At 39.6% G+C, this 13,138-nt stretch overlaps 1 protein-coding gene across 20 annotated transcripts in view; it reads right to left on the bottom strand.

Moving 5' to 3' along the window:
- Nucleotides 1–13,138, bottom strand: part of SYTL5 (synaptotagmin like 5) — a 242,570-nt gene that overhangs the window by 39,102 nt on the left and 190,330 nt on the right. For all 20 annotated transcript variants that reach the window (XM_078362718.1, XM_078362723.1, XM_078362720.1 and 17 more), the window contains one exon: nt 537–678. In XM_078362718.1, coding sequence (XP_078218844.1) covers nt 537–678 — 142 coding nt within the window. The remainder of the gene's footprint in view (nt 1–536; nt 679–13,138) is intronic.

Raw genomic sequence — 13,138 nt, 5'->3', positions numbered from 1 at the left:
ACAAGTGCTACCTGTGAACCTGGTCTTTCCCTTCCCTTTTTCACTTTGGATTTTCTGCCGGGAGCTAAGATGCAGGAGGTTCAGTCCTGATGAAGCTTCTACCTTTAAACAGCATAAACAACATGTTTTGGTATATAGAGAGTACAAACCTAGCTATGCTGCAGTGGTGAGATTGAATTTCAGAGACTGGGTGTCTGATATGGTTTGGCTCTGTGTCCCTACCCAAATCTCATCTGAAACTTTAATCCCCACAACCTCCATGTGTGGAGGGTGGGCCCTGGTGGGGAATGATTGAATCACATAGGAGGCTTCCCCTGTGTCGTTCTTGTGATGGTGAGTGAGTCCTCATGAAATTTGATGGTTTTATAAGTGTTTGACAGATTCCTTTTGCCGTGATTGCAGGTTTCCTGAGGCCTCTGCAGCCATGCAGAACTGTGAGTCAATTAAACCTCTTCGTTTATAAATTACCTAATCTCTGGCAGTAATTTATAGCAGTGTGAGAACGAACTAATACAGTGTCAGGATTATGTACTTACTTTACTGATGACTGAAGTCACACTTCGTGTGCTTGGAGCTGGTGACCTCTGAGTGACTGGGGTCACACCATTGCTCCGACTGCTCTTCAGGGTCCTAGGACCAGCTTCCTGGTCATTGAGATCTGATGAGCCAGTGCCTCCCCTAAATGAGAAAGCATATCTGACTTTAACATGGAAGCAGAGCCACAACCAAATTCACAGGCAGAGTAAAGCTGACAAGGAACATGATAAGAACATATGAACCAAACTGAGTTCACAAGAGTCACACTGGAACTGCTCAACAATTATGATGTCACCTTCCTCCTAAAAAGCCCTCAGGGGATCACTAGGTTTGTCTCCATTTGTCTGACTCCAGGGTCACTGTAATTAAACTTTGCCCCATCTTTCTGATTTTGTTTCTTACTGCTTACCAGCATTCTCTCAGCCAGTCCAGATTCCTTACTATTTTCTCAACTCATCATCCTGACTTCCACCTCCTGAGGCCTTTGCTCACTTTCTCGTGACCAGTAATGCCCTCTTAACCACTCTCTATGCAAATCTTTCTCAGTCTTCAAGGGCAAATGAAGTCCAGCCTTCCCCATTGGGCCTCTCCTGTCAAGCACAAGCCTTGTCAACCTCTGCTCCACTCAGTTCCTATTGGCTTATGGTCTTTGCCAGGCTACTGTATTTAGTATTTGACTGCACAATGTCTTGATTTGCTTCCTAATTGATCCTCATATGTGAGCTAGGGTGTTTCATTAAACTATGAACTCCTTGGAAACAGAGTCCGTGCCATAATTATCATGTATCTCCAGCAGCTTTGTAGTGCCTTAATACAAAGAAGCCACTTAGTACACATTTAAGCAAAGATTAGAAGTGATATTGCATTTCTCTGTGTTGTTTTAGTGTCTGATTCATGGTTCACATTTGATAAATATGGTACAAAAATAATGACATTTGATAAATGAGCTTGAATCACGTTCATGTTTGCTAAAATAATTCAATTCAATACAATATCAAAAAATGAAAAAGCAGTTCCTACCCCTGAGGTGTTCACAATTTTCTTATTAAATGAACTTCATAAGTCAACATAAATTTGGAAAAACTGGAGTTTAAGAGAAGTGTTTGTTCTTATTTTATTCTTTTCCCTCAGTGAACACAAAATATGCTAAGTGGTAAAATAGAAGCCCTTATGAGTTTTACTCTCTCAATTATTGTCTTAATAAGTTACAAATGCACCTATAATAGTACACATCGTGTTGGTAAAGCATACCAGCAGTGGTTAATAGTGATGAAGACTTACAGTTGAGCCAATCAGAGGAGAGACTAAATAGTATAAAGGAATATTTTTTAAAGCAATGTTTAAATGTGCACATATAATTACCAGAAGACAAATCAGGCAGAACAAAGAATAGGCAATGATTATTGGATGAAACTGTCAACCACAACCCCTAAGATTTTTCAAGGTTGTGCAGCAGAGAAGTCACCAAAACCAAATTCGTCCCGGTCTACATTACCAGCTCTCACCACCTTCAATAATCATGAATAGAAGTGGCATTTACTTAGTATCTTCTAGGTGTTAGCCATTTTCCATACCCAAATATCCATGTCAAATGTGTTTTAGAATATTATTTAATATTTTTTAAATGAAGAAATTGAGTCTTGGAGAGGTTAAATAATTATTCCATACATGTATGCATGTACACACACATGCATACACACACACTGACATACCACTATGCTATCATACAGTTAGCATGTGACAAAGTCAGCATAAAAACAGTATTGTTAGTCTACCCAAAGCCTGTGACCATTCCAGTTTCTCATACTGCTTACTCATCATTTCACTAAGAACAAATCATTCCAGCCAGGCAGGTTTTGCATTTATAGAATGAACTATCAAACAAAAGATAATCAAAGGAGCAGATAGCTGGGAGTTAGTTTCTCGAGACTTAAGAGAATTATGAAAAATTTTTATGCTACTAAAGAGTGGTTACTAAAGGGTGACATTTCTTTGTTACTAAAGAGTCTCTGCAGAAAGAGTCTCTGTAGAAAGGGTCTCTGGCTTCCTCTTTGTAGAAATGGCACTCGAACTAAATTACAGTGCTGTGGACTCAGCTGAGATGTCTATGATTGCATCTGGTGATTCTGACAACGAGAGTAAAATTTTGTTTTTAAGAAAATTGATACACTTTAGAATTCTAATTTCCTTGGTGATGTTCCTGAACCTTCTACCTGAAACACGACATTTCTACATTTGACAACAGTTAGCCATATTTGTACCTTTCCAAGTATTTCCGGTCATTTCACAGGTCCTACTTAGGAGAGGCATAGAGACTTTCCCATTGATGTTGTACTGTGACCATAGGTTCTCTAGGACAAAGTTAACACAAAAATCTCTCTTCCTACTGTTGCTGATAAAATCTCTTTTAAAAAGAAAGGGAAGTGGTGAATCTTGCAGAAATGAGCCAAGAAAGTTATGAACCGAAGGGACTCATGTGGGTGTTTCTGCTTGTGTGTGTGCTGAAGGTCCAGAGCCAGGTGGTTTTGAGAAATGCCCCATCATGGATTAGCCTTGCTGAAATGAAAAGTACTGCTTATGTAGAAGCTCTGGCAGAGTTGATTAATTGTGGTGATGACATTTAAGAGGCTATCCCATAGTAGGAAAAAATTCTTGTGATTGTAAGTCAGCTACTGCAAATTATCATTGCTAGCAGCATTATCTCAAAAATGACATAGACTTTCACATTTTTTCCTGACATTTACTGTGAGCTTCTCAAAAATATTTTTTCCAGTTGATTAAACTCAGAAAAGGTTTAGTCTGATAAGGCATATTTTCATGCCAACTCTTTTAGAAGTTATATAGAATATGACATAAAATACGTGAATCTTTGCCACTTAAATTGGAAAAGGATAAAAGCTTCGTTAAGTCAAAATTAAAGTTGTGAAGTTTAAAGGTCAATTAAGAAAAAGCTATTTTTTGATTCAGCTATCATGTTGCTTACATTTAAATAAGAAGCCAATAAACCTCCAAGCTAAAATGTGGTTAAGTAAAAACCAGCAAGAAGGAGATACATTTATCTCATTCTAAAAGGCCCAAATGTGGGGATATGTCAACTGTCTAGGAGTTTGGATATTCTGGGTGTCTGAAAGACACATTTTCCAGATTAGAAAAGAGTTTCACTTACTTAACCTTGTGAAATACACTTTAAAAGCCTTCTGTTTGTTATCTGTAATTCCATGGGTAGGGTAAACACATCTGACAGCAATAATTTTAGTATACCCTTACAGTGACCCTGTATGGCAGATGCAACTGAATGTTCCAAGCTAGAAAATCCAGGGGTGGCCAGCCCTGTGATTTGTTTCTTACCTATGAAAAACATCTGAGCCCCTGGCCCTTCTCATGGAACATGGACCATACCAGGGATTAAAGTCCTGAGTTTTGGGTTAAATGAAGGGTTTCAGATGGAGGTCATTGGGGGAAGGTTTTAGGTGAAAATGCTATATAAACTGTATGCTATTTGCAAGCGGTTATGGTTTTCCTACCCAGCCCACCGCTGCTGGACTCTCTCCCCTGTGTGTAAGACCATAATAAATTCCCATGTCTCATTTGCTGGTTCTGAGTTTCTTGAACCTGGCAGCTTCCCTAGAGAGGTTAATAGGGGTTCAGCACAGCACCATGTTGCTCTGAAATCTTGATAACAGCTTCCCAGGTATATCCATTTCTAGACAGAGGATTCAAGGGTAGGGGGCAGAGATTACAATTTGATGAGTTGCCTTTCTGGTTTACATAAAGCTCTCCTAGGAGTTGTAGCCAGGAAACAATTTCCAAGGATCCAACCTTCCCAGAGTGGCTGAGAGTGTTGAGCCTGTACCCATGTGGTGAAATGTGTGCTCTCTTAAGGCAGCATTAACCTGAGAGATCCTAAAACTCACTGGGACAATGAGGCTAATGTGCAGCACAACACAGAGACAATGCATAATATTCTTTTTTTTCCTGAGGTTCATGAGCATTCCTAACTTCTTTTAGTTATTTTGTTTCTACAATAACTTTGCAGGAAAGATGGCCAAGGGAGGTTGCAGTTAGAAAGAGAGATGAGCCTGGTAAATGGGAAAGAGGTACAAAACATGGATGTAGCTCAGTCTTCTAGTCTTTGGTGATCCCCACGTGCTGTGTCTTTATTAACAGTCTTATGTGCTAGTCACATGGGACTCTCTGGGTATGGGATCTAGGTGTCAGCATGTTTTAGGACTCCCCCGGTGATTCCAATATGAAGCCAAGGCTGAAAACCACTGTACTAAGCTGTGAATAAAAATTCATCGATCTCAGACATCTCTCCAACTACATTGTCCTCTCCCCTTCTACCACTATTTTCTTTTTTTTATTCAGTAGTATTCACATGAAGAGAGCTCAGCTGTTCTTGTGGTTTGGACTGTGATACACTGAAGGACACTTAGTCTTAATGAGTGAATGCATTGCACTAGGGGTCAGCAAACTATGGCTTGTGGACACATTCGGGCCAAATGTTTCTATATAGCCATGTGCTTAGAGTAGTTTTTACATTTTTAAATGGTTGAAAAAAATCAAAAGAAGAATAATATTTTGTGGCACATGAATATTATATGAAATTCAAATTTCAGTGCCCATAAATAAAATGTGATTGGAATTCAGGCAGCCCATTCATTCATGTAATGTCTATACTGTTTCCATGTTCTGACAGCAAAGGTGAGTAGTTGAGACAGAGATCATATGGCCTGCAAAGTCAAACATATCTATACCTTCACAGAAAAAGTTTGTTGATCTTTGTGTATATGCCAGCTTAGGGAAAAACTCTAAGCATGTTTTTCCTTTCCTCTCACAATACAAAAACAATTATCAATCAACACAGAAGACTTCTGTGACCAAAGTTGTGGGGTTTTCCCCCACACACCAAGCAGCAAACATCAGCTGGGTGTCCTCTAATTAAATTCTGACACTCTATTCAAAGAGAGTGTCAGATCCCACAGGGTGAGGGATCAGTCCCCAAGACTGCCCTCCCCCAGACACTAGTCACATGTCCAGGCCTTCAGAACTTCTGACCAATTGTCTTCAAGTTGGGGTTCCCATGACCCCCTCTTTGGGTTTGATTAACTGGAGTGGCTCACAGAACTCAGGGAAATACTTAAATCTACCAGTTTATTACAAAGGATATTGCAAAGGATACAGATAAAGAGATGTGTAGGGTGAGGTAGGACTGCAGAGCTTCCATACCTTCCCTGTGTGTACCACCCTCCCTCCTGGAACCTCCACATGTGTGGCTATCCAGAAGTTCTCTGAACTCTGTCCTCTTGGATTTTTATGGAGGCTTCATTACATAGGTATGATTGACAACTGTGTAAAATGTGATTGGACAGAAAGTGCATGATCTAAACCCAGCAAGGCCTGTCTGTTCGGGCTTTTCTTGGATTCTCTGTGTAGCATTCCTCCCTCTAGGTTATGAGGCAGGGTTCTCTGGAATGAGGGTCCTTGAAACCACAATCAGATTAGAGTCCTGCTTGGGTAGGTCAAAGAAGGACAGCAGAAGGTCAGAGAGAAAGATTATGTTTCCTGAGACCTAAAGCTGCCCAACAGCATAACAAGGACTATGGAAGTTAGGAGGCAGGAACTATGGATGAAACCCTATATACATATTAACACCACAGTGCCTATGCACACAGGTGCATGCACACACACACACACACACACACAGAGATGTGTCTATTTAAAAACAAAACTCTTTGAAGAGGTCAATACACCCAACATAAGTAAATTTCAGGTATTGGGTGTTTGTGTGTTAAACTTAGACCCAAGTGAGGCATCATAGGAGCCCATGAAAGCAGAATTAGGGAAGTAGAGAGATGAGAAAGACATGGAAATTCCTCAAGCAGCTTCTCTAGCTGCAATGTCCCCTGAAGCCACTGATCTTCTATGGCTTACTCACACATATATTCCTTTTCCTTTTTGGAAAGCGGAGAAGAGTAGTATAATGTAATGGGCACTCAATGAAATTGTCCAGTGAATCCTAGTGTTAACTATATAAACAGCTTTATAATTTGACTTAATAAAACAAAAGCTGATTTGTTTGGTGGTTTAAAAATGTTTAGTGTTTCCTTTATGGATTTGCTTCCTTTAAGAAGATTCCTTTTAAAGTGGAGGAGACAGTTACCATGAGGAAGGAACTCCTGTTGGATATAAAGAAAGAGATCTTAAGAACAGGTAGTACTCTAAATGTGACAATATTTTTGTTCTTTAGCATCACATTAAAATTCTGATCTTATTTCTTGTTTCTAAATAATGACTAGAAACCATTTTGAGGAGAGAGGTCTGCAGCCATGAAAAGCCTTGAGTCAATTAGAAGCCAGGGGCAAGAAGAAAGACAACTACCTTCCTGCATAGACACAAAGGAAAGGAAGTATTTAATAGAACTTAGCTTTCAGCAACTAAATAGAACAAGTACTTACTGCATACTTCGTAGTTCAGAATTGCCAACATCTTGTTCTGAGTAGGATGCTATATCGTATATAAGAAGATAGTTATTAAGGCATCCAAAGCCATCATCTACATCCTGGTCCAATTTACCTCTCCATTTTCTCATCTCTTGTACACCACATTTCAATTTTTATACTCTAGAAACTCTGAACAGTTTCTTTTCAGCACACACAGTCTCCTTTAGTGTCTATTTTCCTTTGTACTTTTTATTTCTTCTGTGTAGAGTGCTCTTCCTATCTTTCTTTACCTGACCAAGCCCTCCTTATTTCTTAAAAGCTGCTTAGGGGTCATCTCAATGAAGCTTCCCCAAATCCTTTGGAAGGATAAATGCCTATCTTTGGTTTTCCCATAGCACGCAGAACATCTTTTTAAAATCGTATTACTATGTTGTATTTAAGTTATTTGTTTAGTTATGCTAGCCTTCCTGCTAAACTGGAAGCTCATAAAAAGGTGGAACAGTTTTATTGTCTAAGAACTTCCACATTTACCATCTGGCATATATAGTACTAGGTCAATAATTTAGGCAGAGCTGTGTGTTGAATTCATTTGTATAAATAGAATGCATAGATGACCAAGTCATATATCTCTGCTTCTCAATGTCTTGTAGAAGAACAAAGGCTATTTGTTTTATCTTAGCTACCCTGAGAATGGTAACTAACATGTCACATAATACATGTTTAGGTAGCAGTGAGAAAAAGAGAAATTTACTAAATTGGAGGAGGGAAATGTGTTAGATTTAGTTCATAGAAATAGAGCATGCCAAAGCAGTGTATCCACAGGAAACAATTGGAGAAACAGACAAAACAGCAAGGAGGAGAATTCAGGCTTACAATCATTTGATCGCTGGAATGAAGCATGGGTGTGACTGAATTACTGAGCCTCCATACCTTCTCACATTATTGGCATTATAATGAGGAAAGTCACACATAAAGTAAACAGAATCAAAGGCTGAACAATGGTCTGACAAACTGCATCTTTGAAGGAGGTCTGAGAGCAGTTTGGGAGGGATGTCTTGGCAGACTCTGTCAGTGTCCCTGCCCATTTGCCCTCAGCACTCACCTCTACCCACAGAACCCTGGTTACTGGGAACACCCAGAACTCCCTGCCTGAGGAGTTTTTTTTTGGATCACCGAAGCATAGATCCTCTGTGAACAGGGCAAGTTGGAGAGTTAGTGCCCTAGAAGCAGCCCTAAATCAATTTTGAACAAAGAGCTACTGTAAAAATATTCCAGATTCCCTACCTCTTGACTGGATAACTCTAAGATACGTTCAGTGCTGTTTTCTGGAGTTGACCAGTGAGACTGAGCTCTAGTTGCCCACAAAAGCAACAGGCTTAATGATACATCCTTTTTGCCTCCCTTCCCTTCCCTGGCTCATTTCCCCACTCTCCTATCTCTGTTTCCCTAGACCACATTCTGAACATATTACTTACTCTTGAATCCTTATTTCAGGATTTTCTTCCAAAGGAGCCCAAATCAAGTGTATATTGGTGCATATAGTGGGCAAAGGATGAGTTTAGAAAAGGATGGCTTTGAGTTCTAAATAGAAGCTTCCAGCTACAGTTCTTTTTTTGCAACTTCAGACTGTGTATCTCCCACTGATAAGGTCACAGTATAACAAAATATTCTGGCAAATTCACGTTTCCTCTCCTGTTTTATCACATGTCAGTTGCTCCTTGGAATTAAAATTCACTTTTCTCAGGCCACCATGGTTTTGAGAATTGCTTTAGGCTGTTAGCATTTGCTGCAGCTTGTGGCATTGATTGCCCACCCCTCACTCCCCCTAAGGAGGGCTGAGCTTACCCAAAGGTGATTAAAATGAAAAAAAAAAAAAAAAAAAAAAAGGAATTAGCAGTATCAGACAAAGGAGGCAAAGGCACAGAAAAGAGGTGAAAGTGATTTTCCTTTGCAGGACAATGCCCACAGTCTCTATCCTTTTGAGTCACAAAACGACCACAGCTGTATTATAGAATAAAATGTACATACTTTCAGAAATATGCTATACATTCAAACATTTTTTAGAGCCTGGTAAGGAAAGGAATTTGCTAATAGCATTAGCAATAGCAACTAGCTATCTAATGTTTTATCTAATACACAAAACCGACCAATGTTGACTTTGTGGATGTGGTCCTGACTCAGTTAAACACTCCCACTTCACTATATTCAAATTATTAGTAAGAGGCTGCCACCTAATTGGCACCTTAATTGTAAAGATGTCAACGAAAATTACATTCAGGACAGGAGAATAATTTTATTTCTCCTGTCCTGAATGGGTTTAATAAATTCACTTTACCAAAATAATAGACATGAGGAATGGCTGATTCTTTAAGGTCATGATAATACCCAAAGTGCTGTATTTCCTGGACAGAGAAAGAGAGACGGGCAGTGCTGGCTAAGGGCTGGCTTGAATGTTGTGGTATCTGCTTTTGGTGGATCAGAGCCAAAGCAAAGTAGTTTGCAAAGCTTCACAGAGACTGTGACCATCAGTCCCAGCTCCCCTGGAGAGCAATTAGGAATAACTGGATGAAACTGGTGTGCTTGGGGCAGAGGCGTGGAGAGCAGAAAGACAAAAACCTACTTGCTTACGAGACCAAACAAGGTCCAGCGTTCTGTTCATGTTCCATGTGAGTACTGCCATATTCTCCAATGACATGATAGAAAGGCTACTGAGAAACAGCATCATTCTTCCTCCATTTTTACTGAACAAAGCACATTTTAGGTTCAAAGTTCTACTTTTACTTTGTTTTTTAAAAGAACATTGTTGGTGTCTCCCTCAGATTCCCTTTACTAGCTGTGCACGCTCCTCACTAGCTCCTCGGTTCTTTTCTGCTAATGGATGTCACCTGCCACCTTCAGAGACCTTCCCTTTAGGACTGGAGCTGGAGGCCTAGAAATGTCCTGGAGTTTGTCTCCTCCTCACCCCCATAGTAGAGTTATCAGATAAAATACAGAACTTGCAGTTCAATTTGAATTTCAGATAAACAATAATTTTTAAGTATAAGTATGTCCCACATATTGCATGAAATGTACTTATACTAAAAAACAGTTTAGTCTCAAGTATATATACCTGGGCATGCTGTATCTTCATTTGCTAATTCTAGAGACCCTTTTCAAGGGAGGCCATGGTCAATCACTGACTGGTATAGGAGTGCAAGAGTCCAGCTCCTAAATGTCGAAAAAGCTCAGGGTATAGTTTATGCTCTAAAGTCTCCTACAGGATCAGACTGAGTCTTCAGACCTCACTGGAGCTAGCACCACTATTGAGCTTCTTTCTCTTCTCTATTCTGTCTTTCCTACTCCCTTCCTGATTTTTCTTGGAATCACTTGATTAATAATAAATCACTTACTTATATAAATACTTGTCTAGGGGTCTGTGTGTGGGAGAGCATGGCTTAAGTTAGAGATCTTATAAATCATACCACAGTGACAACTCATCACAACTTTGTAGGGATTAGAAATCACTACCTTGAATAATATTCTGTTTATTAACTACAACTTACATTTATGTTCCTAAAAATACTCTTTGTCTCATGTGTCAAGTCCATAGCAACTGGTGAACATCCATTTGACAAACTCTTCTGAGAGGCTGCTAGGGCTTGTTTAATCTATTCATACTTTCCCCTGCTTTGAAACTACTGAAAAGAAATAAAGGCAACCGGACATCTGATAAAACATCATTAACACTCATATGATGTGAGCTTTAAAAAGGAATGCCCAAGCCCAGCTGCTCTAGGAAAAGACCAATGATCCATGAAAAAAATATGCATTGTACAGGAGAAAGGGGAATTATTGTTGAGATCGGTCAGGCAATAGACCAAAGAGACTGGGATCTTACAGTCCCTTTAGATGATGGAAGTTGAGAAAGGATGGGCTACCTCCTGCCTCACTTTTCAAAGGACTCATTTTGAAATAATGGAACTCATCTCACTGTGGCAGTCCATTAATGAGTCATCATTGTGATAAATGAATGTTCAAGGGAAAAGACATTTTGCTCTACTGATCTCCTGAGCATCTTTGCTTCCTTTCTTAATGGAAAAACATTGTTCTTAACATACTTAAGCCAAAGCACTCCTGACTACAATATTCTGACTATCTGTAAGCCATTTCAGGTATTTACAATTTAGGATTAAAGTCTACTTGGGGACTTTCTTTCAGCTTACAACAAGAAAAGAAGCTCCTGGGTCAATATAACAGTATTTGGTGAAACACGTTCATATGGCTTTATAGTTTTGGTTATTTATACCTAGCAGTAGATAAGACACAAAAAGTAAACCCAGGCAGATAGATTCCATTATGGTCTAAGCACTATGATTCTGGAGAGCATGCCCCTTATTATTCTTGTTGAGTAACTGTAAGACATATAACTTGATATAGCATGATCTAATTTTGTTAGTCTGGGAGACTTTTTTTTTCTTTTTAAACAAGAAACATTGTCTTTCCTCTTTTTATATGTATTGTCTTTCTTAAACGCTAGCTTCAAGTGTTAGCCAAGGTGGCTCATCCATGGAGTCCCCAGGAGGCTGAGCAAAAGAACACCAAACTAGTTGCTTACTGTCTCTAAATAATTTTGACCACCACTATCAGAGTCAGGAGTCCAACTATAAAAAACAAAAATGAGATTTATTTATTTTAATTTTTTTTTTTTTTTTTTTAAATTTTTTATTGGATTATAGGTTTCGGGGTACATGAGCAGAGCATGCAAGACAGTTGCGTAGGTGCACACATGGCAGTGTGCTTTGCTTTTCTTCTCCCCTTCACCCACATTTGGCATTTCTCCCCAGGCTATCCCTCCCCACCTCCCCCTCCCACTGGCCCTCCCCTTTTCCCCCCAATAGACCCCAGTGTTTAGTACTCCCCTTTCTGTGTCCATGTGTTCTCATTTTTCATCACCCACCTATGAGTGAGAATATGCGGTGTTTCATTTTCTGTTCTTGTGTCAGTTTGCTGAGGATGATGTTTTCCAGATTCATCCATGTCCCTACAAACGACACGAACTCATCATTTCTGATTGCTGCATAATATTCCATGGTGTATATGTGCCACATTTTTCCAATCCAGTCTATTATCAATGGGCATTTGGGTTGATTCCAGGTCTTTGCTATTGTAAACAGTGCTGCAATGAACATTCGTGTACATGTGTCCTTATAGTAGAACGATTTATAGTCTTTTGGATATATACCCAGTAATGGGATTGCTGGGTCAAATGGAATTTCTATTTCTAAGGCCTTGAGGAATCGCCACACTGTCTTCCACAATGGTTGAACTAATTTACACTCCCACCAACAGTGTAAAAGTGTTCCTTTTTCTCCACATCCTCTCCAGCATCTGTTGTCTCCAGATTTTTTAATGATCGCCATTCTAACTGGCGTGAGATGGTATCTCAATGTGGTTTTGATTTGCATCTCTCTGATGACCAGTGACGATGAGCATTTTTTCATATGATTGTTGGCCTCATATATGTCTTCTTTCATAAAGTGTCTGTTCATATCCTTTGCCCATTTTTGAATGGGCTTGTTTGTTTTTTTCCTGTAAATCTGCTTGAGTTGTTTGTAAATTCTGGATATCAGCCCTTTGTCAGATGGGTAGACTGCGAAAATTTTTTCCCATTCTGTTGGTTGCCGATCCACTCTAGTGACTGTTTCTTTTGCCGTGCAGAAGCTGTGGAGTTTCATTAGGTCCCATTTGTCTATTTTGGCTTTTGTTGCCAATGCTCTTGGTGTTTTGTTCATGAAGTCCTTGCCTACTCCTATGTCCTGGATAGTTTTGCCTAGATTTCCTTCTAGGGTTTTTATGGTGCCAGGTCTTATGTTTAAGTCTTTAATCCATCTGGAGTTAATTTTAGTGTAAGGTGTCAGGAAGGGGTCCAGTTTCTGCTTTCTGCACATGGCTAGCCAGTTTTCCCAACACCATTTGTTAAACATGGAATCCTTGCCCCATTGCTTGTTTTTGTCAGGTTTATCAAAGATTGTATAGTTGTATGTATGTTGTGTTGCCTCCGGTGCCTCTGTTTTGTTCCATTGGTCTATATCTCTGTTTTGGTACCAGTACCATGCTGTTTTGATTACTGTAGCCTTGTAGTATAGTTTGAAATCCGGTAGTGTGATGCCCCCCGCTGT

Source organism: Callithrix jacchus, chromosome X (genome assembly GCF_049354715.1).
Source record: "Callithrix jacchus isolate 240 chromosome X, calJac240_pri, whole genome shotgun sequence".
Classification (NCBI taxonomy): Eukaryota; Metazoa; Chordata; class Mammalia; order Primates; family Cebidae; genus Callithrix; species Callithrix jacchus.
The sequence above is the reverse complement of the archived record's forward strand: the minus strand, read 5'-3'. Positions and strand labels throughout refer to the sequence as shown.